The sequence below is a fragment of the Ranitomeya imitator genome, chromosome 5 (genome assembly GCF_032444005.1).
Source record: "Ranitomeya imitator isolate aRanImi1 chromosome 5, aRanImi1.pri, whole genome shotgun sequence".
NCBI lineage: Eukaryota > Metazoa > Chordata > Amphibia > Anura > Dendrobatidae > Ranitomeya > Ranitomeya imitator.
Window position 1 is genome coordinate 553,103,717 of NC_091286.1, and position 26,021 is coordinate 553,129,737.

General features: G+C 43.5%; 1 protein-coding gene across 2 annotated transcripts in view; it reads left to right on the top strand.

Annotated features, from left to right (window-relative positions):
• The window catches only part of CUL3 (cullin 3), a 131,787-nt gene that overhangs the window by 100,166 nt on the left and 5,600 nt on the right, over nucleotides 1–26,021 (top strand). Inside the window, exons 7-13 of one of the 2 annotated variants that reach the window (XM_069727640.1) lie at nucleotides 2,236–2,381; nucleotides 2,696–2,872; nucleotides 3,002–3,172; nucleotides 3,909–4,016; nucleotides 4,147–4,271; nucleotides 6,220–6,316; nucleotides 6,428–6,562. In XM_069727640.1, the coding sequence (XP_069583741.1) occupies nucleotides 2,236–2,381; nucleotides 2,696–2,872; nucleotides 3,002–3,172; nucleotides 3,909–4,016; nucleotides 4,147–4,271; nucleotides 6,220–6,316; nucleotides 6,428–6,562 (959 nt within the window). The remainder of the gene's footprint in view (nucleotides 1–2,235; nucleotides 2,382–2,695; nucleotides 2,873–3,001; nucleotides 3,173–3,908; nucleotides 4,017–4,146; nucleotides 4,272–6,219; nucleotides 6,317–6,427; nucleotides 6,563–26,021) is intronic. The other variant, XM_069727641.1, reaches the window with a different exon arrangement.

Consider the following 26,021-nt stretch of genomic DNA (forward strand, 5'->3'; position numbering starts at 1 on the left):
TTCCATAGGGTACATTGTACTGTACCCTGCATGGAAAACAGCTGCGGACCTGCAGCGGCAAAATCGCGGCGGTTCCGCAGTTAAAAACGCACTGTGTGAACATGGCCTTATACCTTCATCCCTTTACACTAATAAGTGTTATCAAGATATATTTTTATGAAACCCCCATTCTGTCTCCAAATATATCTTCATATGACATTAATTAGATTTATTCATGTTTATATATTGAACCATCCAGCCTGCTGTTCATATATCTATATCCGATTGCCCGTGTGTCCCATGTTGAATTTTAAACATTATTATGGCCATCCATTGGCCAATATAGGTGTGTTCCAGTTTGGAGCCTAGTCATTGCAGAGTGAAGCCAGATAACATACTATCATAAATACCTCTGGCTGCCGGCATACTCTCCACACGCCTGTGTGTTCGGCATGTGCACTCTGGTGTGGAGCGCATGCACTTCTGGTTTCTGACACCAGTATTAAGTGCCCGCGCAGCTGGGACGGAAGCGTTCCACTGTGGAGCGCACCACAGAAGAATGCCAGACTGAGCATTGATTGGCAGGTAGGAACGGGGAGCGCCCTAAAGTGTGCCGAGATATGTTGAGCCCACCCTCTCCAGGCATGGGCAGCCTAGGACTGTGGACATAGGCTTCACAGTGGGTGGTATATCCTAGTTGTGGAGCCATATTTAGAAGCACCACATGCTTGGCTCAGGTATACCACAATGGGCTTATGATCATCTTTTAGCATCTGTACCTCGTCTGAACACAAATTCTGGCCTCTTGATGAGCCAAGTGCATCGAGGCAATCTCTATTGACAAGCATCAAAATGCTAAATGCTTTATGATATTGTGGTGTCCGGTGTTATATTACTCCCCTCAGACGATAGTATCTGTCTAGTATTGGTTCCCTTAGGATCAAGTGTCTAACCAGGGGCATATGGGGAAGGTGAGGGAGAGCTCTCGTGATGTTATCTAGGGTGCCAGGCGAGGCAAACATAGCGGATATCTCAAAGCTTCATAGGCCACTTGTGGTAGGACCTGGGATTTCATATTGCTCCATAGCCTAATTAAGTACACCGCTCCTTCTTGTCGGTTCATGGGACTTCTAGACTAGCTTTGGAATTTTCAGACCTCTGTGAATTTGGTCTGGTGTTTCAGCCTTTATATGTTTTTGTAGTATTCTTGTGCACTAGGGTGTTTTGTTTCTTTTTTAAATATATCAGTAAGTATGAATTTTACAGGTTATATGTATGCATTTGGAGGTCTCGTAATTATTTATGTTGTTTAGAGGCTCTAGTTTATACCTATGTTTATTATGACCCCTTATTTTGTCTTGAGGCAAAATAAAGGAAGTTTTCTGAATCTGCTGCTTGTAAGGTTGAAAAAGTCTGTTCTTGCTCGCTTGTTTGATGGGCTCTGTGGATGGCTTCAGCAGCTCACAGGCTTTCTGCAGAGCACACGGATTGTCCACAGCTAGAGTTTGTAGGTCAGGTAGTGTGGAAACTGCGGCATTAAAACTTCTGTTCTACAGGTTTATGTTCTGCCTCTAGAGATGACCTATAAAGAGCAGAGCACTTCTGTCTCTTCCCTCTGATCAGCGCTGGTTATATATATGGAGAGCCGATTACCTTAGTGTCCTTTGTGATTACAAGTCTGTGAAAGTGCGACGGAGCCCTCTAGTGGCCATCTCCCTGAATAGAAATTATTACAACTCAACGGTGCAGAAGTTGCTGGATCCCACTGCTGCTCATCCCAAAGGATAGCTACATGGTATTAACTTTAGAGAGAGAAAAAAAAACACAAGTGATTATCTCTCTCCGCCCCCCCAAAAAAAAAAAAATGAATGTCCTCCGGGGCCTGATGGTGCATACGAGATGATTGTCAGCACTCATTGAAAGCTATTGGCTCTTCCAGCACACAGTGATGGGCATCAGTGCTAGCTTATTATTTTTGGAGCACCATTGCTTCCATGGATCTGTACATCAGGAGGGGTTACATACCAAACACAAATAGAAATGACCGTGAACAAATGAACAATGACACTTGTACAGAGGGGAGAGGACCCTTGCCCTTGGGGGCTACAGTCTAGATAACACGTTCAGACTGCAGAATTCTTGAATAAAAATTCTTTCCTTCCACTGGTTGAATTACAGCTTCTGCGGTGACCTAGGGACACAGATTTTATACTTGTTTTTCGTCTCTTATTTGTGCGTTTCTTTCTTTGCTTTCAGACCTAGCGTGTATGTACAAGTTGTTCAGCAGAGTCCCGAACGGCCTGAAGACAATGTGTGAGTGCATGAGCCTATACCTCCGAGAACAGGGGAAAGCACTGGTTTCTGAAGAAGGGGAAGGAAAGAATCCTGTGGACTATATACAGGTTGGTATGTGTAGATGGAACCTGGCCTCCTTCTGCTCTACAATCTGCTTATTTTGGAGCGAGTAGCAGGAGGGGGAAACTGTTTTTCTCTTTGAGAGATATTTCAAGTTTCCCATCTTTGCTTGTGCTGGAAAGTTGATTCGAGGGTTGTTGTGGCTTTTTAGGGAATACTCCTTGCTATACCTTTTTGGTGCCATAGCTCGGTAGGAAAGCCGTGTATACCGCCATTTTCACCTTCCAAGCAATGAAATATTCTCATGCTGAACTTATCATTCTATTTTTTTTTCTTCCTTTTTTTGTTTCACTTTTTACAGGGACTTCTTGACCTGAAGAGCAGATTTGACCGGTTCCTTCAGGAATCTTTTAGTAATGACCGTCTTTTCAAGCAAACCATTGCTGGTGACTTTGAGTATTTTCTTAATCTGAACTCCAGGTCCCCCGAATACCTTTCCTTATTTATCGATGACAAACTGAAAAAAGGAGTCAAAGGAGTAAGTGCTCTTAGGGAATGGCCGGTTAGATCATGAGGGCCAGCGGAGAGGGGGTTGGTGGTATGTTTTGTTTTCTTAAAATACCGTATTTATATCTTGACATAACAGCATTTTGGGTTTTTTTAACAGCTGACCGAACAGGAGGTAGAATCCATACTGGACAAGGCTATGGTCCTGTTTAGATTTATGCAAGAAAAAGATGTATTTGAGCGTTACTACAAGCAACATCTGGCCCGGAGACTCCTCACCAACAAGAGTGTGTCTGATGACTCGGAAAAGAACATGATCTCTAAGCTGAAGGTGAGAGGAACTTAATATGGTAGGTTAGTGTCTTCTTCCTGCCTTATGATATTGATGACGTATCCACATAAGTTATTAATATCTAATTGGTGTGGTCTCACACACCCCCCACCGATCAGCTCTGCTCATATCCAACTGCGAGGGCTGAAGAGCTCTGTTCTCCGTGTAGTGGCTGCGCCAATAAGCTACAGATCAGCTTGTATGGAAAAGAATGGAAGTGGTAGAGACCAAGCATGGCTGTAGCTGGCCTATTGGGGTTCACATACTTATAGTGAGTCTGAATGTGCTCTCTACTTAGAGACTGATAGGGCAAGCAGTGCCTGTTGGGAAAACGTTATGCAAATGAGATTTCAAGGCAGTACAAAGCTGGCTGTGTAGCACCACCTATTGCAAATGGTGTGGCCTTATGTTATGTGTAGGTTTTAGCTATCTAGTGTAATTCTGGCTGTGATGATAATGAAGTGACTGAAAAGTGAAAGCTGCAAGACAGGAAATGTCAGACTATTAGACTACACTAAGATTAGGCTGCACAGATGTGAAGGATTTTGTAACTATAACTAGTGATATTTTACAAATGTGATTGATTTTTTTTCTTTGCGTAAGTACCTGACTTACACAATAGGCCATCTTCTGATGATACCTTTTGAAGTGTATGGCAATAAAAAATTAGGAAGCCACATAAAGCAGATGGTCAGCGAAATCCGACATGTTGACCGAAAATGCTCTTCTCTTGTAGACGGAGTGCGGTTGCCAATTTACTTCAAAGTTGGAAGGCATGTTCAGAGACATGAGCATTTCGAACACCACTATGGATGAATTCCGGCAGCATTTACAGACCACAGGGGTAGGAAAATAAAAATGTCTACTTGTTTCTAGCTTTGGTTGTTGACATTGTGGATTTTCTACTCCCAGTTGTGCCGTCACTTCAGTGTCATCTGATTTTTTTTTTTTATTTATTTTTTTTTACATTTCAGGTTTCCTTAGGCGGTGTAGATCTGACAGTGAGAGTACTGACCACTGGTTACTGGCCTACACAATCTGCGACCCCAAAATGCAACATCCCACCAGCTCCTAGGCATGCCTTTGAGATATTTAGAAGGTAAGTGAACATAGAAATATATTAAGGTGGATGTCCTTGTCGCTACTACACATACCGGCCCATTAAAGTGCAGTTTGAGTGCTGTGTAAAAAGGCATTCCGTCGTTGTATGTTCTGTTCTAGCATTTGCCGCTGCTGGACACTTACATTTCTTGCCTCCAGGTTAATCAGCAGTTTGCTGCAATATTTTTTTTTTATAGATGTTGCTTGGTATAAAATTCATGGTGCACCCATTTTTTATTGGTTCTTGTCAGCTGCATACTGTTTGCTCACTTTTTATGCCACATTCCTAACCATCTTACCCTCACAATTGCGGATAATTTGGCGTATACCTTCCCTGTGTGTACACCAGTTTTATGCCATAGTAGCGGAATACAGGTTATTGACCAATGCCAGGATTTTCCTCCATGATCCATCATCTATTTTCTCGAGAGTGCCTGTTAATATGGGAATAGTGTGCATACATTGGCCAAATCCCTAAATTTAGGTTCAGTAGTTCAGTGCAGGATGTGCTGTAATTTTTTTCATAATTTGTGAAAGTTCTGAAATGTCCTATAAAAGTCTGTTCTGTTTCTGATCTAAGGATCTGGGCATTTAGTTAGATGAATCTGTGCTGCACTTTACGTACATGCTCAGTAGTGACCAGTGCTGTGGTCGTAGTCAGAGGTTTGGCTTAAGGTACCGTCACACATAACTATATCGTTAACGATATCATTGCTTTTTGTGACGTAGCAACGATATAGTTACCGAAATAGTTAAGCGTGACAGCGACCAACGACCAGGCCCCTGCTGGGAGATCGTTGGTCGTTGGGGAATGATCAGAACTTTATTTTGGTCGCTGGATCTCCCGCTGACATCGCTGAATCGGTGTGTGTGACTCCGATTCAGCGATGTCTTCACTGGTAACCAGGGTAAACATTGGGTTACTAAGCGCAGGGCCGCGCTTAGTAACCCGATGTTTACCCTGGTTACCATTGTAAATGTAAAAAATAAAAACACTACATACTTACATTCCGGTGTCTGTCACGTCCCTCGCCTTCAGCTTCCCGCACTGACTGTGAGCGCCGGCCGTAAAGCAGAGCACAGCGGTGACATCACCGCTCTGCTTTACGGCCGGCCGGCGCGCCGCTCAGTCAGTGCGGGAAGCTGAAGGCGGGGGACGTGACAGACACCGGAATTTAAGTATGTAGTGTTTTTATTTTTTACATTTACAATGGTAACCAGGGTAAACATCGGGTTACTAAGCGCGGCCGTGCGCTTAGTAACCCGATGTTTACCCTGGTTACCCGGGGACTTCGGCATCGTTGGTCGCTGGAGAGCTGTCTGTGTGACAGCTCTCCAGCGACCACACAGCGACGCTGTAGCGATCGGCATCGTTGTCTATATCGCTGCAGCGTCGCTTAATGTGACGGTACCTTTATAGACTCCTCAACCCTGGCTGTTACTCTCCCTCCTGGGTCTGGCTCGGTCTCCTCTCCTGCTCTGGTGATTGGTTACAGCCTGCAGTGGAGATGTCACGATTACAGCACCTGAGACCGCTGCAGCCAATTACGGAGTTCAGCAGCTCTGCCTATGTTGACTGCGCTGGTGGCTATAGTCCTGACGTCAGTCTGTAGACCAGCATCTGAGAAGCATCACTGAAACCAAGGATGTGAGAAATGGATTATTATTTTATCTAAGCTCTGGCCTATGGGGTAAACACCACGTTTTGCTGCAAATAGCCATTTAAGGGGTTGTCTAGGTTTGAGATTACAGAAAATCGTCACTTTGTGACTACAGACTTCTTAATTGTTTCATGATTCCCCAGTATTGACGCTACAAGATGTATGTTATCACGAGCGGACTGATCTCATCTGACTTCTCCGTCTAGTCAGCACGTAACCACATGTATGAAAATCGCTCTCTGGCTATTTATTATGGCTGTAAATATTTCCTATTCCTTTGTACAGGTTTTACCTTGCCAAGCACAGTGGACGGCAGCTCACATTGCAGCACCACATGGGTTCAGCAGATCTCAATGCCACCTTCTATGGGCCTGTGAAAAAGGTAAACGTCCTACTTGCCAGTGAGTAAAGTTGTGCGACTGTGGCACACACCTCACATAATGTCAGAAGGGCCCCGTCCTGGTTTTATAGTGTGCTTTCCACTTTGTCCTAGGAGGACGGGTCAGAGGTCGGTGTTGGAGGAGCACAGGTTACTGGTTCTAACACAAGGAAACACATACTGCAAGTCTCAACTTTCCAAATGACCATACTAATGCTCTTCAACAATAGAGAAAAATATACATTTGAGGTGAGTTATTAAAATATTTACGTTTCAGGATCTTTCCTAATTTGCAGTTAAGAAAAGATAAAGGAAAAAAACTGCATTGTCTATTGGTCTCGCAAGATTTCATCGGTTTTGCTTTTTCCCGATGTACAGTATATACTTTCTGTTTTGTTTTTTTTTTAATTATTTTATTTTAAAATGTACATATGTAAGTAAACTAGTAGAGGCCAAAAAGTTAACGTTTTCTCCCCGTTATTACTTTCCCAAGATGCACATGACGGATGTTGCTTGCTTGTTTTGGCGCTCACCGCCAAGCCTTCTGCCCTGCCCATAAGTCTCTATACTGATGTCGCCATCTGAGATCAAAGCAGATTGTTATTTTCAGTAAATACTGAAATAAAAAAGTATTGCAGCAAGTAGTACAAAAGCAATCAATCTAAAGAGAGAACTCCGCTAACATTTTTAGAATGTTTGCCATTGCATTCAGGCCCACCCATAGGGGTAAGGATAAAGTTCTAAAAGGAATTTAAAAAGTTTTCTAAATTATAAAAAGTTATAATCATTTTAAACCACCCCTCATTTTGCCCCCAAAAAATAAAGAAAAAAAAGCATATTTTGATTTGCGTCTTCCGTACGAGTCCGATCAAATTACATTTTCAATAACCTTATTTAGCACATGTGGTAAATGCCATTATGACAGATTAGAGGCTGAGTTTCAGAATGCTGTAGATAAGCCCCTGATGCCGGTGGCCGCAGCTCATATACGATTTTGGGGGTGACAGATTCCCTTTAAGCGCCATTGGTTGTCATATTAACCCATTGATTCTTAGTGTCACCCGGGCCCATGGGAGGTTGATCATACGGACATCGGCAGTTATCCATTTAAATGCTGATTTCGAAGGTTGACAAAAGCATTTAAATGGTTAACGTCGGACGGAGCTACGCTCCTGTCGGGGCGTATATACTGGTTATGTTATATAACCGGTGTTAGCCGCGTGAGAAGGGGGGCAGCTTTTGAGCCCCCAGGCCCATACATGCTGACCCCTTTCCAATGGACGTTAATTCGTGTCTTAATTCGGGACGGGGTTAAATAGTGAAAAGAATGGTATTATTCAAGTCTAAAACTCATTTAGCAACAAAAAAAATGCCAACATACAGCTATGCCATTAGAAAAATAGTTATGGCTTGTAGCTAAGGAATCGATATGGATAGCACGGTGGCTCAGTGGTTAGCACTGTTGCTTTGCAGTAATGGGTTAAAATCCCTCCACGAACATCTGCAAGGCGTTTGTATGTTCTCCCCGTATTTGCTTGGGTTTCCATCTCACACTCCAAAGACATACTGATAGGGAATGTAGATTGTGAGCCTCAATAAGAACAGGGATGATGAGGTCTGTAAAGCGCTGCGGAATAAGATAGAGCTATAGAAGCAATGCATAATAAATAAAAACAAAGCCAGAAATTGAAAACTGGGCCTATAAGATGGGGGAGTAATCTTACAAATGTACTTGCATCTATTGTTACAACAATATCTTGCCATATTAGTTGTCAATTTGCATTGTTTGATTAAAGGGGTTATCCAGGACTTTTAATGTTTTTTGCATGTGAAGCCCAGCACTAACAGGCAGATAATTGGTAACTTCTTGCCTATTATGCATTGGGCCAGTCTCATTCGCTTGCTTCATTTCACACCTCTTCTATAGAGGAGCCCTTTCTCTTCTGCTCTATCGATGGGGCATCATCCTGACTGACAGCTGTTTCCCGGCAGTTAGACAGCTGGCTCCCACTGTCAGCAGGATGTTGGCAGAGGCAGCCTGTCGGCACCACAGAGGGTGCTTCTCTGTGGACATGACCTAAGCAGGAGCTGTCTGTGACCCCTCTGAGCTGGCAGACATTGGATCCTGGCAGAAGTTAGCAGCGATCTGCTTTTTAGTTCTTATTACCATATGTAAAAATATTAAAGATCCACGGATAACCCCCGTACAGTATATATTTCTAAATATAAAAGTGTAAATCTAAGCAGTATAATTTGAAAATGTGCATGATCTCATAAATAACCAGATCTTTTTACTTCACTGCTTATTAAGGAAATTGGCATATTTTCTTATTTTATATAGTTCGGTTTCCTTGGCGCTTTTCTACCTTTTATAGGCTGTCATGTACATGTATGGCGATCTGGTAACTTTTGGGACTGCAGCTCTGTATTGATAAGCTTCCAGGAATCATGGATGCACAAATAGTTTAATCTTTCTTTGCAAAAAGTCCATAATTAAAACTATAAACCAGATAAATTAAAATATCGCCTCCCTCCCCTGCGACATAGTTCTGGGCCACATGGTAAAAAATATCTTTTAGTTCTTCAGTTAGTAACAGTTTGCAGCCAGTTACTACTGAGAACAGATCAGATAAAACACTCGGAATGTCAAGTGGTAACAATGTTGCATTGATGAAATTCATTCCAAGTTAGTCGGTGCACAGTTAACTATCCCGACATAGGAGCGTAGTACAAGTGATATGGATCTTGGCCTGGAGTCAGCCACCAGTAATGTGCCTCCAACCTGAAATGCCCAATTTTAGTAACGTTTTACATGTGGATCTCTGACAAATTCATCTTTTCTAGTTCCCTCATATCATCACCACGGAGAGAGAGGGAGATCCGCCCTTCAGGGAAAAAAAAAAACCTACAGATAAAAAGGTGGTACCTCTCTCACATCAGTTAGTTTCCTGTCTCTGTCAGGGAACCTTCAGTATGGCATACCTGAAGATAAGAAGACTGAAGAGATGGTGTCCAGGCCTGGCCCGACCGGTACAGGCAGCAGGGATACCGCTGGTGCGGTGTCTGAAGCCGCCACCGCTGGGACCAAGGGGTCTTTCAGGGTGAGCGGGGGGACCACAGCCTCCACACCATACTCTGGTGCTGGGCTTTCCGGACGTCTGGTCTGCGCATGTGTGGGATGTGCTGAAGTCGACCCCACCCCCTCCGATGATGCGGCCAGGGGTCATATGTTGAGGAGGAACTTCTGGTATGAAATCGGAAGAAGTACAGGGGACGCCGGCCGGATAATTCAAATATACGAGAGGTGAGATGCTCCCTGCAGCCAGCTGTCCCTTGTAGGATGGAGGAGGAGCAGTAGCGCCAGAGGCAGCAGCTGCAACAGCCAAAAAGACAGCATAATTCTTCAAGCAAGCGGAGTGGATGTTCCAGCACTCATTGCACCCAGCACAGCAGAAGCTCTGGCACAGTGGACAAGTCTCCAGCCTCGAAAGGCCCTTTAATGGACCCTATTTCTCCTCCAAAACCGGTTTCCGCTGTTGCGTCTGATTGGTGAGTGATCTTCTTGAAAGTTCACCTTGTAATTGGGGTCCCCTTTCTCTTTTATTTTTCAGGGAGGAATTAGTTTGGCTAAAACCAAACAGAAGTTGCCCCATGTGTAAGGAAGAGTTACCTGTCACCTGGAATAAAAGACTTTGCCGTTTGTGCATAGAACAGGTGTTATGTGAGGAGACCCCAAATTAAGATCGGTAATTAAAATGGAGGTTGAAAGCACCTTTCGAACCCTCACAAGGGGGTATTGTCAGGGAACAAAAAGCCAGCAAGCACCACAATCGAGTCCACTAGCTCCGAGGAGAAAGATTCCTTTTCATTGATGCTTCCTCAGACGACGAAGTAGGGCGGCGCCACTGTTTCCCTTAGAAGAAGTAGAAAGCCTGGTTAAAGAAGTGAGATCCACTATGGGAGTAATGGACCCTCGCCCAGAAAAACTGCAGGATGTAATGTTATGATTTAATGTTTGGGGGACTGGCACAGAAAAAACGAAGGTAAATTTCCCTGAATGAAAATATACAAGCTCTGATTAAAAATAGCGGGAGAAAACGAATAGGAAAAACTCTTCTATACCATCCTTTAAAAAAAAAAAATATCCCTGCTTGTAGCGGTAGCAAAGGCCTCCAAGAAATTTGCCATCCCCTTCGAGGACAAGGGAGTCTTAAATGACCTGCTAGGTAAATAGGCAGATTCCTTCCTTAAAGGCGCATGGTAAGCATCGGGGGTAGTTTTAGGCCTGCTGTAGCAGCAGCCTGCACCTCTAACCATATCATCAGGAATCTAGATCAATTGGAAAAGCAGCTCCGGGATACTGTGTCGAAGGACAAAGTACTCTAGTCCATTCTTGTAATACAGGGGGCTGCAGTTTTTTTTTTTGTTTTTTTTTGGACTCATCAGCCGACTCTGTTAGGCTAGCGGCCAAGTCTGCAGCTCTCTCGAACGCAACCCGTAGAGCACTTTGCTTAAATGCTGGTCGAGAGACGTGCAAACTAAATTAAAACGGTGTTCTATTTCCTATGAAGGGAGGTTTCTATTTGGAGAAACATTGGATGACATCTTTCAGAAGGCAGGGGATAAGAAAAAGGGGTTCCCTTACCTGGCCACACCCGTATAAAAACTGTCCTTTTGGAGTAGGAAATGTTTCTGTAGGGGGTCTCCGAGAGAACAGAGTAGATGGGATGGGGGAAAAAGAAAGATAAAAGTTTTCTCTTTGGAAGCTCCTCTCACGATAGAAAGCCCTACAAGTGACTGTCTCTCCCAGGTGGGGGGCAGACTATCCCGTTTCCTTCCGGCCTGGGAAAATATTTACAACAGTCCCTAATCAGGTCGGGCCCGAGGATAGACCTTTGTTCATTCCCTCCGCTGAACTTTGTTGTAACTCCCCTACTATCCTCCTCTGAAGACCAAAGGGCCTTGGAGTGTGAGATGTTGGACCTAGTGGGCAAAGTTGTTCTCCAAGAGGTCCCTCCTTGGAAAAAAATTAAAGTATTCTACTCCCCATTGTTTTTGGTAAACAAACCAGACTGGTCCTTTTGGACAATTATAAACTTAAAAAAATTGAACAAGCATGTAACAACCCAAACTTTTAAGATGGAATCAATAAAATCAGCCATCAAAATATTGTTTCCCAACTGCTTCATGATGGTCCTGGATCTGAGCGACACATATCTCAAAAGTTCTCAAACAAAAGTTCCTCAGGGTAGCGGTCTCCATAAAAGGAGAAATTTTTTTTTTTTAATACAAGGCCCTTCCTTACAGCTTGTCAGTAGCCCCTCGGGTGTTAACCAAGTTAGTTTCGGAGGCAGTGGTGCACCTGAGGGAACAGGACATTTTGATCGTCCCTTATTTGGACGACTTCTCGGTGATGGGCAACTCGGTCCAACATTGCAAAACACAACTAGACAGGGTAATGAACTCTTTAGTAAACCTAGGCTGGCTATTGAATCTAAAAAAAAAAAAAATCAAAGGTCAAGTCAAAGACTGCTCAGGAGTTCCTAGGAATTATGTTGGACTCCCAGAAGCAATAGTGTCGCCTCCCAAAGGACAAAAGGGAAAAGCTTGCGAGTCATGTGTTGAGGGTATCACAATACCCATCCATGACCTTGAGAAAAGCCATGTCCCTGTTGGGTTCCCTAACCTCTTGTTTGCCAGCAGTTCAGTGGGCCCAAATACAAACTAGGGAGCTCCAGTGGGACGTCTTAAAAAAAGAAAAAAAAAAACAGGTCTCCCTAAAGGGTCACTTAAAAGGTCGTATGACTCTATCTTCAGCAACTATTCGTTTCCTGAGTTGGTGGAGAGAGATGGGCAATCTAACCAAAGTGTCTCAAGTAGTTACCACGGATGCAAGCCCCATGGGGTGGGGGGCTCACCTGGACAACAAGGTTACTCAGGCGGTCTGGACAGGTCATCAGTTGGATGTATCTTAAACCAAAAGGAGCTATTAGCAGTCAGTTATGCCCTGTTAAAGTTCTTGGATACCCTTCGGGGTCATCGCTTGCAAATATCTTCAGACAATCAGGTGGTGGCCTATCTGAACCATCAGGGGGAAACCGGTTCACAGGCCTTGATGGACACAACAACCGAGATTTTCCAGTTGTCGGAAAGCAAATCTCCTCTCCCTGACGGCACTCCACATTCGGGGGGTAGAAAATCACAAGGCAGACTTTTGAGCCGCATTCAGTGGAAACAGAGTGAGTGCTAGGAGTCCATTTTCAATCAGATTGTGGAAATGTGGGGTCTCCCGGTCATAGATCTTTGCCAGCATCGACAACACAAAGGTAGACTCTTTTTGCTGTATAGATCCAGAGGGAACCCTCAGGCGCTATAGATGCCTTTATGATTCTGTGGGATCAGAGCCTGGCCTATGCCTCCTCCTGGTCATCCTCATCCCAGCAGTTCTAAGGAAGATCAGGGAGGACAGGGTAAGAGTGATACTGGGAGCCCCCTTTTGGCCAAGAAGAACTTGGCTCTCCTGGCTGAGGATGATGTCCATCACCGATCCTTGGGTACTACCGGAAATCCTGGACATTCTCTCTCAGGGACCGGTGTATCACCCTCAGGCAACGAACTTACACTTAACGGTGTGGAATTAGAAAGGGCACTTTTGAGAGACAGAGGTTTTTCCCCAAACTTGGTTTTCACCCTGCTTCAGATTAGAAAAATTGTCACTACTAAAGCCTACGGTAAAACCTTAAAAAAATTCCTATTAACCTAGGGGGTGAGAGTTCAGGATGTAGTCCTAATTACGGCGATCCTGGAGTTCCTACAAAAAGGGTTGGAAAAAGGCCTGGCTACTAGCACCCTAAAGGTTCAAGTGGCCACTCTGGGGGACCTTATACAATCATGATGTAGGTGGCAATCCATAAGGTAGCAAGATTTATTAGCTCCTCCACAAGATCTAGACCCATTATCGGCCAAAAATTGGAATCTAAACTTGGTCCTATCAGCCCTAACAGGCCCTCCCTTTGAACCCTTAGATACTCCCCACTCAAGGTTCTGTCCCTTAAAACGGTCCTTTTAGTGGCTATAACATCAGCCCGTAGAGTGAGCGACATGCAGGCTTTATCTGCAGGCCGTCCATTCACTAGGATCCTAGAAGACACATTTATTTTAAAACCTGACCCTGCTTATTTGCCTAAGGTAGAATGTCGGTTCCACAGGTCCCAAGAAGCAGTCCTTCCTTACTTTTGCTCCAACCCCAAAAATACAAAAGAGCAATTCCACACATTAGATGTAAAAAGGTGTTTGGTTCAGTACCTAGCATCCAGCCAGGGGTGTAGAAAGGATGGATCTCTGTTTTGCATGCTTTCAGGGGCCTAGGAAAGGACTTGAGAGCTCAAAAAGTACATTGGCAAGATGGATAAGAGATGCGATTTCGTCGCCCTACTCATCTAGTGGGAATGTACAGCACCATGGAATTAATGGTGCTATATAAATAAATAAATAATAATAATGTTGCCCCGGTGGGTTTGAGAGCTTATTCCACAAGAGCAGTGGCAACCTTGGCAATATGGTCGGGAGGTATCAATAAGATCCGTAAGGCTGCCATTTGGTCATCACCTTCTACCTTTTTTAAACACTGTCGGCTGGTCCTAGCCTCCTCTTCTGATCTAACCTTTGGGAGAAGGGTTCTACAGGCTGTGGTAAGATACAATTCTCTGTAATTCTCTCCGTGGTGATGTCATGGGGGAAGGAGAAAGACAGTTACTTACCCGTAACTTGATTTCTCAGAGCCCATTACAGCACCCTTGTATTCCCTCCTGTCACGTGTGGTGAGCATGCTTTCATTTTTGTGTTGTGATTTATGTATAGACACGGAGTGTTACTTATAAGTATTATGATAAAAATGTTTAATCTTTTGACAATAACCTGGAGGTCCTCCTATGCTCTGTAAACCAACTGATGCAAGTACGGTCCTTTTTATCTGTAGGTTTCCTGTCTACGTGGTGCTCTCATGGGCTCTGGTGCTACGCAAGTATGAGACCGCTACTAGATTTTTGGAAGGTTGGCACCTTTGCATCTGCGTAACTGGCCTTACGTTCCATGCTTCCATTGGCGCTCCTATGAGGTGGTTACGGGTTCGGCTGATAAAACCTGTGCCTGCTAATTTTTTAGTTCACTTGAACATGCAATCGTTTGATCGCTTAACTATATACTTCATCACATCCGCAACTGCAATAGTGTCCCAGAGGATCACAAGAAACCCTCAGTAATATTTATCTACATGCTTCCACCTGTATCCCCATAACAAGCTACGTCGAGGTCTGTGCAGGGACATGAAGCTGGAGCCAGTGATGCGATGCAGCAGTTGGATGACTTTGAGCAGCGTGTCATTGGTAAGTATTTGGTTAGCTCACACTTGCGCATAAAATCTTCAAGTGCAATGTGAGAAAAAGAATCACATTGCATTAGCACTAATGTTATTCAACTAGGTGTGTGTTCATATGAGAGTTTTTCCTCACCTGGAATTGGGGTAAGGAAAAAAAAATTGCAGCATGCTGCATATGGCCAATACCAATGCAAGTCAGTGGGTGTGCGAAAAAAATTGCACGCCACACGGACCATGCATGTGCCATAAGCACCCATCTCATCAGCCAAGTACAATAAATTCACACCGTGAACCATCGGGATAGCTAGGAAGATATCTATTCCATCTAATATATATATAACAGTTAGGTCCATATATATTTGGACAGAGAGAACATTTTTCTAATTTTGGTTATAGACATTACCACAATGAATTTTAAACAAAGCAATTCAGATGCAGTTGAAGTTCAGACTTTCAGCTTTCATTTGAGGGTATCCACATTAAAATTGAATGAAGGGTTTAGGAATTTCAGCTCCTTAACATGTGCCACCCTGTTTTTAAAGGGACCAAAAGTAATTGGACAATTGACTCCAAGGCTATTTAATGGACATGTGTGGGCAATCCCTTTGCTATGTCATTCTCAATTAAGCAGATAAAAGGCCTGGAGTTGATTTGAGGTGTGGTTCTTGCATTTGGAAGGTTTTGCTGTGAAGTAAACATGCGGTCAAAGAAGCTCTCCATGCAGGTGAAACAAGCCATCCTTACGCTGCGAAAACAGAAAAAACCCTTCCGAGAAATTGCCACAATATTAGGAGTGGCAAAATCAACAGTTAGGTACATCCTGAGAAAGAAAGAAAGCACTTGTGAACTCATCAATGCAAAAGGACCTGGGTGCCCACGGAAGACAACAGTGGTGGATGATCGCAGAATAATCTCCATGGTGAAGAGAAACCCCTTCACAACAGCCAACCAAGTGAACAACACTCTCCAGGAGGTCGGCAAATCAATATCCAAATCTACCATAAAGAGAAGACTGTATGAAAGTAAATACAGAGGGTTCACTGCACGGTGCAAGCCACTCTAAAGCATCAAGAATAAAAACGCTAGACTGGACTTTGCTAAAAAGCATCTAAAAAAGCCAGCACAGTTCTGGAAGAACATTCTTTGGACAGATGAAGCCAAGATCAACCTCTACCAGAATGATGGAAAGAGAACAGTATGGCGAAGGCGTGGTACAGCTCATGATCCAAAGCATACCACATCATCTGTAACACCCGGCGGAGGCAGTGTGATGGCTTGGGCATGCATGGCTGCCAGTGGCACTGGGTCACTAGTGTTTTTTGATGATGTGACACAGGACAGAAGCAGCCAAATGAATTCTGAGGTATTCAGAGCCATACTGTGTGCTCAGATCCAGCCAATGCAGCCAAACTGATTGGTCGTCATTTCATACTACAGATGGACAATGACCCAAAACATAAAGCCAAAGCAACCCAGGAGTTTATTAAAGCAAAGAAGTGGAATATTCTTGAATGGCCAAGTCAGTCACCTGATCTCAACCCAATTGAGCATGCATTTCACTTGTTAAAGACTAAACTTCAGACAGAAAGGCCCACAAACAAATAGCAACTGAAAACCACCGCAGTGAAGGCCTGGCAGAGCATCAAAAAGGAGGAAACACAGCGTCTGGTGATGTCCATGAGTTCAAGACTTCAGGCAGTCATTGCCAACAAAGGGTTTTCAACCAAGTACTAAAAATGAACATTTTATTTAAAAATTATTGAATCTGTCCAATTACTTTTGGTCCTTTTAAAAACAGGGTGACACATGTTAAGGAGCTGAAACTCCTAAACCCGTCATCCAATTTTAATGTGGATACCCTCAAATGAAAGCTGAAAGTCTGAACTTCAAATTCATTGTGGTAATGTCTATAACCAAAATTAGAAAAATGTTGTCTCTGTCCAAATATATATGGACCTAACTGTATATTTGTCTAAGGGTCACTTCCATCTGTCTGTCTGTTTTTCTGTAGTTCATGGATATTCATTGGTCGCGGCCTCTGTCTGTCATGGAAATACAAGTCGCTGATTGGTCGTGGGCGTTTTGCCACGACCAATCAGCGACGGGCATAGTCCGGCGGCAACATGGCCACTCCTTCCTCCCCGCAGTCAGTGCCCGCTCCGTACTCTTCTCCAGTCAGCGCTCACACAGGGTTAATGGCAGCGCTAATGGACTGCGTTATGCCGAGGTGTAACGCACTCCATTAACGCTGCTATTAACCCTGTGTGACCAACTTTTTTACTATTGGTGCTGCCTATGCAGCGTAAATCGTAAAAAGATCTAATGTTAAAAAAAAAAAAAAATCATATACTCACCTTCCGGCGCCTTTCCCGCTCCTCGCGACGGTCCGGTGACCAGTCCATGCATTGTGATCTCGCGAGATGATGACGTAGCGGTCTCGCGAGACCGCTACGTCATCTCGCGAGACCGCAATGCACTCTTGAGACCGGAGCGCGCAAGGAGCGTCTGTAAACGCTTCCTGGATCCTGGGGCCAACGAAAGGTGAGTATATAACCATTTTTATTTTAATTCTTTTTTTTTAATAGAGATATGATGCCCACATTGCTATATACTACGCTGGCTGGAGAGTACTCTCAAAAATATATCTATAATGTACGAGGTACATACGGCTTAAATCATAAAGTAGACCTCCAAAAACATATAAAACCACTATTTATTGTTAAAATCAAGGCGACGAACCCAACCCTTAGTGACCAATAAACACAAACAAACCAAAAAGCACAAAAACACGTGCTATAAAAACACCATTGAACTAATGGGGATAACTATATGACCCTAGTCAGATGCACTAGATGCTCCCCTACCTAGCTGCGGAGGTTGACACCCTAGGGGGAACGTACTGGCGCCCCCGCTCGACGATGACTATCCCTAGGGGCCCTGGTGTACCCTATACCACTTAATGGTCACCTCTACCCAGCAGCTAAAGGGTCCTCTAGTACTATACAGAGATCAACTGCACTAGGGAAAGCCTATACCCCAGAACGAACAAGGAAGATGATAGACACCTATGACGGTAGGTGGAATGCCAATATATGTATAGCAGATAGTACTGCAAAAATAACTCGACTAAAAGCAGGTAACTGCCAAAGATAGGATATATTTGCTGCCAGACCGAACCAACTCGTTCGTATTCACTGGAGCATCCTCAATAGGTATCCCTGATGCATCACCAATTGCTATGTCATCTAAAGATTAGTATATACATAAGCTGTCGGTACTCATCTGCCGCCATCTTATAGAGAACGCCTCAACGCGTTTCGCCTGCCACGGCTCTTCAGGAGGCCAAATACGATGATAGGTAGTGTCACTTATGATGATCGATAGCATGTATATACTACGCGGGCTGGGCAATGTACTACGTGGACATGAATATTCTAGAATACCCGATGCGTTAAAATCAGGCCACCATCTAGTATATGTATATACAGTTAGGTCCATATATATTTGGACAGAGATAACATTTTTCTAATTTTGGTTATAGACATTACCACAATGAATTTTAAACAAAACAATTCAGATGCAGTTGAAGATCAGACTTTCAGTTTTCATTTGAGGGTATCCACATTAAAATTGGATGAAGGGTTTAGGAATTTCAGCTCCTTAACATGTGCCACCCTGTTTTTAAAGGGACCAAAAGTAATTGGACAATTGACTCCAAGGCTATTTCATGGACAGGTGTGGGCAATCCCTTCGTTATGTCATTCTCAATTAAGCAGATAAAAGGCCTGGAGTTGATTTGAGGTGTGGTGCTTGCATTTGGAAGGTTTTGCTGTGAAGTAAACATGCGGCCAAAGGAGCTCTCCATGCAGGTGAAACAAGCCATCCTTACGCTGCGAAAACAGAAAAAACCCTTCCGAGAAATTGCTACAATATTAGGAATGGCAACATCTACAGTTTGGTACATCCTGAGAAAGAAAGAAAAAGCAGTGGTGACCTCATCAATGCAAAAAGACCTGGCGCCCACGGAAGGCAACAGTGGTGGATGATCGCAGAATAATCTCCATGGTGAAGAGAAACCCCTTCACAACAGCCAACCAAGTGACCAACACTCTCCAGGAGGTCGGTGTATCAATATCCAAATCTACCATAAAGGGAAGACTGCATGAAAGTAAATACAGAAGGTTCACTGCACGGTGCAAGCCACTCATAAGCATCAAGAATTAAAAGACTAGACTGGACTCTGCTAAAAAAAAAATCTAAAAAAGCTAGCACAGTTCTGGAAGAACATTCTTTGGACAGATGAAACCAAGATCAACTTCTACCAGAATGATGGAAAGAGAAAAGTATGGCGAAGGCGTGGTATAGCTCATGATCCAAAGCATACCACATCATCTGTAAAACACGGCGGAGGCAGTGTGAAGGCTTGGGCATGCATGGCTGCCAGTGGCACTGGGTCACTAGTGTTTATTGATGATGTGACACAGGACAGAAGCAGCTGAATGAATTCTGAGGTATTTAGAGACATACTGTGTGTTCAGATCCAGCCAAATGCAGCAAAACTGATTGGTCGTCGTTTCATACTACAGATGGACAATGACCCAAAACATAAAGCCAAAGCAACCCAGGAGTTTATCAAAGCAAAGAAGTGGAATATTTTTGAATGGCCAAGTCAGTCACCTGATCTCAACCCAATTGAGCAGCATTTCACTTGTTAAAGACTAAACTTCAGACAGGAAGGCCCACAAACAAACATCAACTGAAAACCACCGCAGTGAAGGCCTGGCAGAGCATCAAAAAGGAGGAAACACAGCGTCTGGTGATGTCCATGAGTTCAAGACTTCAGGCAGTCATTGCCAACAAAGGGTTTTCAACCAAGTACTAAAAATGAACATTTTATTTAAAAATTATTGAATCTGTCCAATTACTTTTGGTCCTTTTAAAAACAGGGCGGCACATGCTAAGGAGCTGAAACTCCTAAACCCTTCATCCAATTTTAATGTGGATACCCTCAAATGAAAGCTGAAAGTCTGAACTTCAACTGCATTGAAATTGTTTTGTTTAAAATTCATTGTGGTAATGTCTATAACCAAAATTAGAAAAATGTTATCTCTGTCCAAATATATATGGACCTAACTGTATGTCAGTGATATATAATCAATGCAGTGCATGTGCATTTTTGTGTCCTTGTTTGTAGCAAATAAAAGAAAAAAATGGTGTGGGGTCACCCTTATTTTAACTAACCAGCTGAGTGAAATCAGAGAGCTGGTGTTATGCTGGGAAGGGTCATCTATGTATCTTCCCCGTCTAGTAATCAGCTCTCTGCTATCTGCTTAGCCTTTACTGGTTATTAAAAATGAGGGATCCCAAAATAATTTATAAAAATATGAACTTGCTGCAGGTTCTCATGCTTCGAGCGGTGACGTCAGTAAGGTTACCATAGTTCATTGGCTGGGATCTGCTATAACCATACTCGTGTCGCCTCTCGTCACAGCAGCCGCATTGACACACTACTCTGTGCTGGGTGCCGTGGTGAGCGGTAACGTTACTGATGTGGTATGGTATTAAATGGGTAAAAGAAGGTAATTGTCGGGGAGTGCTTTTTACAATTTTTCTTGTGATTATTTTGACTTTGGAGTTGGTAATAGGGGTGTCTCAGACTCCCCCTCCATTACTATCCCATAGGCTTGATGCCAGCTGACATTATAAAGCTGACCTCAACCCCAAAACCATAATAATAATCTTTTTATTTATGTAGCGCCAACATATTCTGCAGCACTTTACAGTTTTACATACATAATCATCGCTGTCCCTGATGGGGCTCAAAATCTAAATTCACTATCAGTATGTCTTTGGAAAGTGGGAGGAAACCGGAGTACCCGGAGGAAACCCACGCAAACACGGGGAGAACATAGAAACTCCTTGCAGATGTTGTCCTTGGTGGGATTTGAACCCAGGACTCCAGCGCTGCAATCGGGAAGAGAAGAGGACTTCTAATGAATGCGCCATTTCTAGGGCAGCTGAGGGCTGGTGGTGTTAGTCTGGGAGGGGGCCAATATGTATTATCAGCCCGCAGCTGTCTGCTTAGCCTTTTCTGTTTTCCCGTTATTAAGAATAGGAGGAACTTCAGGCCATTTTTTTTTTATAAGAATCCCACGGTTTTAATCAGTTAAGCTTAGGAAGATGCATGGGTATTGGCCCCTCCTCATATTATGAAGACCAGCTCACAGTGGTCTGCTTTCTCTTAGCTGGTTATTAAAACTAAGGGGGACCACATGCAATTTTTATCTTATTAGCTAAAAAAGTACAGAAAACTACAATGTACTGATTACATATACATTTATATGAAAAAGTTTGGGCACCCCTATTAATCTTAAGCTTAATGTTTTATAAAAATTGTTTTTTTTTGCAACAGCTATTTCAGTTTCATACATCTAATAACTGTTGGACACAGTAATGTTTCTGCCTTGAAATGAGGTTTATTGTACTAACAGAAAATGTGCAATCTGCATTCAAACAAAATTTGACAGGTGCATAAGTATGGGCACCCCACCAGAAAAGTGACATTAATATTTAGTAGATCCTCCTTTTGCAAAAATAACAGCCTCTAGTCGCTTCCTGTAGCTTTTAATGAGTTCCTGGATCCTGGATGAAGGTATTTTTGACCATTCCTCTTTACAAAACAATTCCAGTTCAGTTAAGTTTGATGGTCGCCGAGCATCGACAGCCCTCTTCAAATGATCCCACAGATGTTCAATGATATTCAGGTCTGGGGACTGGGATGGCCATTCCAGAACAGTGTAATTGTTCCTCTGCATGAATGCCTGAGTAGATTTGGAGCGGTGTTTTGGATCATTGTCTTGCTGAAAGATCCATCCTCTGCGTAACTTCAACTTTGTCACTGATACATGAACATTATCGTCAAGAATCTGCTGATACTGAGAGGAATCCATGCTCCCTCAACTTTAACAAGATTTCCGATGCTGGCATTGGCCACACAGCCCCAAAGCATGATGGAACCTCCACCAAATTTTACTGTGGGTAGCAAGTGTTTTTCTTGGAATGCTGTGTTTTTTGGCCGCCATGCACAACGCCTTTTTGTATGACCAAACAACTCAATCTTGGTTTCATCAGTCCACAGGGCCTTCTTCCAAAAAGAAATTGGTTTCTCCAAATGTGCTTTTGCATAGCTCAGCCGACTCTGTGGCATGCTTGCAGAAACGGCTTCTTTCGCATCACTTTCCCATACATTTCCTTACTATGTTCCTCACAGTGGAAATTGACAGGTTAAATCTCTGAGACAGCTTTGTGTATCCTTCCCCTGAACAACTATGTTGAATAATCTTTGTTTTCAGATCATTAGACAGTTGTTTTGAGGAGCCCATGATGCCACTCTTCAGAGGAGATTCAAACAGGAGAGCAAGTGGCCACTTTAAGTAGCTTTTTTCATGATTGCATACACCTGGCTATGAAGTTCAAAGCTCAATGAGGTTAGAAAACCAAAAAAAGTGCTTTAATAAGTCAGTAAAAAGTAGGTAGGAGTATTTAAAACAAGAAAATGATAAGGGTGCCCATACTTATGCACCTGTCAAATTTTGTTTGAATGCAGATTGCACATTTTCTGTTAGTACATTAAACCTCATTTCAAGGCAGAAACATTACTGTGTCCATCAGTTATTAGATATATGAAACTGAAATAGCTGTTGCAAAAAAAAACAATTTTTATAAAACACTAGCTGAAGAGCCCGGCGTTGCCTGGGCATAGTAAATCTGTGGTTAGTTATAGCACCTCACTTCTCTTATTTTCCCATCACGCCTCTCATTTTCCCCATCACATCTTTCATTTTCCCTCTCACATCTCTCATTTTCTCCCTCACACCTCTCATTTCCCCCTCACTCCTCTCATTCCCTCCTAACACTTGTCATTTCGACCTCACATCTGTCATTTTCCGATCACTCCACTATTTTCCCTCACTCCTCTCATTTTGCACTCACACCTCTCATTTTCACCTCACACCTCTCATTTTAACCTCAGTATATACATGTTTGTCATCTCCCTTATATATAGTATACACCTGTATGTCATCTCCTGTATATACTATATACCTGTATGTCATCTCCCCTGTATATAGTATATACCTGCTGTCATCTCCCCTGTATATAGTATATACCTGCTGTGTCATCTCCTCCTATATATAGTATATACCTGTCATCTCCTCCTATATATAGTATATACCCGTATGTCATTTCTCCTGTATATAGTATATACCTGTGTCATCTCCCTTGTATATAGTATATATCTGTGTCATCTCCTCCTGTATATAGTATATGCCTGTGTCATCTCCTCCTATATATAGCATATACCTGTATGTCCTCTCCTCCTGTATATAGTATATACCTGTAGGTCATCTGCTCCTGTATATAGTATATACCTGTATGTCATCTCCTCCTCTATATAGTATGTACCTGTATGTCATCTCCTCCTGTATTAGACCTTGTTCACACGTTATTTGGTCAGTATTTTTACCTCAGTATTTGTAAGCTAAATTGGTAGCCTGATAAATCCCCAGCCAACAGCAAGCCCTCCCCCTGGCAGTATATATTAGCTCACACATACACATAATAGACAGGTCATGTGACTCACAGCTGCCGTATTTCCTATATGGTACATTTGTTGCTCTTGTAGTTTGTCTGCTTATTAATCAGATTTTTATTTTTGAAGGATAATACCAGACTTGTGTGTGTTTTAGGGCGAGTTTCGTGGGTCAAGTTGTGTGTGTTGAGTTGCGTGTGGCGACATGCGTGTAGCAACTTTTTGTGTGTCGAGTTGCATGTGACAGGTTAGTGTAGCAAGTTGTGTGCAGCAAGTTTTGCGCATGGCGAGTTTTGCGCGTGGCGAGTTTTATGTGGTGCCTTTTGAGTATGTGCAAGTTTTGTGTGAGGCAACTTTTGCATGTGTTGCAACTTTTGTGCATGTGGCAATTTTTCCGCAGGTGCAAGGTATGCGTGTGGCGAGTTTTCCCATGAGGTGAGTTTTGCATGTGTGGCGAGTTTTGCGTGAGCCTAGTTTTGCATGTGGCGAGTATTACGCGTGGCGAATTTTGAGCGGCGACTTTTGTGTTTCGACTTTTATGTGGCGAGGTTGGTATATGTGTGGTGAAATGTGTGCTGAGGGTGGTATATGTGTTCAAGCACGTGGTAGTGTGTGGCGCATTTTGTGTGCATGTTCATATCCCCGTGTGTGGTGAGTATCCAATGTCGGGGCCCCACCTTAGCAACTGTACGGTATATACTCTTTGGCGTCATCGCTCTCACTCTTTAAGTCCCCCTTGTTCACATCTGGCAGCTGTCAATTTGCCTCCAACACTTTTCCTTTCACTTTTTCTCCATTATGTAGATAGGGGCAAAATTGTTCGGTGAATTGGAAAGCGCGGGGTTAAAATTCCACCTCACAACATAGCCTATGACGCTCTCGGGGTCCAGACGTGTGACACTGCAAAATTTTGTGGCTGTAGCTGCGACGGTGCAGATGCCAATCCCGGACATACACACACACACACACCTTTATATATTAGATTAAGATTAAGACTAGGTTCCCATTGCGTTAGGGCAATCTGTTTAGCGCATAGCGCAATGTATTTTTTGGGGTCGCGTTTAATGTCCCCGCTAGCGCAGATCCCCGATCTGCGAGAGTGGGGAACGGACCTTGGGCGCGCCTCTGAGGCACGTCACAAAATAACGGCACTTCGCTAGCGCGTTTTTAAACTCCATTCAACGATAAACCAAAAGTAGCAAGGAAGCAAAAAAACTTGACAAAAGTACTCAAAAAGACCCCCTGAGAATTTTCCAGGCATGTTTTGAGCCTTCCTATAGTAAGGTATAGCGTCTTCACAGTGGAGAATTTCTGTAGCACATCACTTCATTTAACCTCTTGGTGTCTTTGGAAGCTTTCAAGCTGTTAACACTCAAAAGCCTGAACACAGCAAGCCATTTTTACATAGAAATTAATGTGTCCTTTCTTTCCAGTGTTTCCTGATCGCTTTTTCGGGTGGCTTTTTGGAACTGAAAAAAACTCCACTGTGAACATAATTTTAAAAAAAATAAAAAAAAGTGTTGTGTTTTGGCAGGCTGAGATAAAATAAATAAATTTAAATTGCCACATCATGGCTAACGCTGCAAGGGATAAATACTCCAGAATGATATTTCTCCCCCACATGGTATGTTATCATGTCGAACTGAGTAGAAGCGTGTGAATTAGAAGCAGAGAGATTACTCTGTATTGCACACCTCCGTTGCTGCAGAACTTTTCTTTGTAGACCTTGTCCACTATTGATTGTTCATTTATTTCACGATTGATGTCTGCAGCATATGGAGAACCTCTTCATAGTGAGAGGGCGACCATAAATTAGTCTTAATTTGACACAGGAGAGAATGGAGCTGGTGACTCTTGGGTAGCGGCCTTGCCCCAGAGCGGCTGTTGGTTCCCTCCCCTATGTAGCGCCGCCGACATGGCTGACGTGTGTGGTGTGATGCACCCGTGACCGGATTTACCTCAGAGCCTGTTCTCAGCCCTGTCATGTTCTGCCTTTACTGTAGTAATAAACATTATTGGTAGTGATGAGCGAACGTGCTTGGATAAGGTGCTATGGAGTGTCTCCGGCGTGCTCTGATAATATGTTCGAGTTCCCGCGGCTGCATAGATGCCACCACACATGTGGAGATTTCCTGCTAGCAGCCGCCGGGGACTCAATCATAGTATTCAAGCGTGCCGAAGACACTCGAATAACGTGTGAAACTTCTACAAAGTAATTGTGACCCAAGTGCCCTCTGGGGGGGGGGGGGGGTGCTCGTTACTTGAGTTTACCTAGGGAGCTTGGGTATGCACCGAATATCGCAGGTGCTCGAGTGACATGTTAAGAGTGCCCGCGGCTGCATGTTTCGTGGCTGTCTGCTAAACATGCCACCACAGGGAATTGAACATGTCCCTCAAGCACCGGCAATATTCGGTGCATACCCGAGCAACCTCGGCAAACTCTAATAACGAGCACTAGCGCTCATCACTAATAAAAAGTGGCATTGTCAGGGGAGTGGAAGGGTATTGTATCATATATAAAGCCTAGAAAACAATGTGCCAGTGGTGGGGCAGGCAGCCCACGGGGTTGCGGCCTTACTACTGGTTTTAACAGTTTGCCATCATGTGGATGCTGATATTTGAATGTAGGCAGATGCTGGCATTAGGGTCCCCCTTCATACAACGGTGTGTTTTAGACCATGAGGTGCCACCTAATTTTCCTTTCTGAAACCCACCTGAACATTAAATGACTGCTCTTGTTA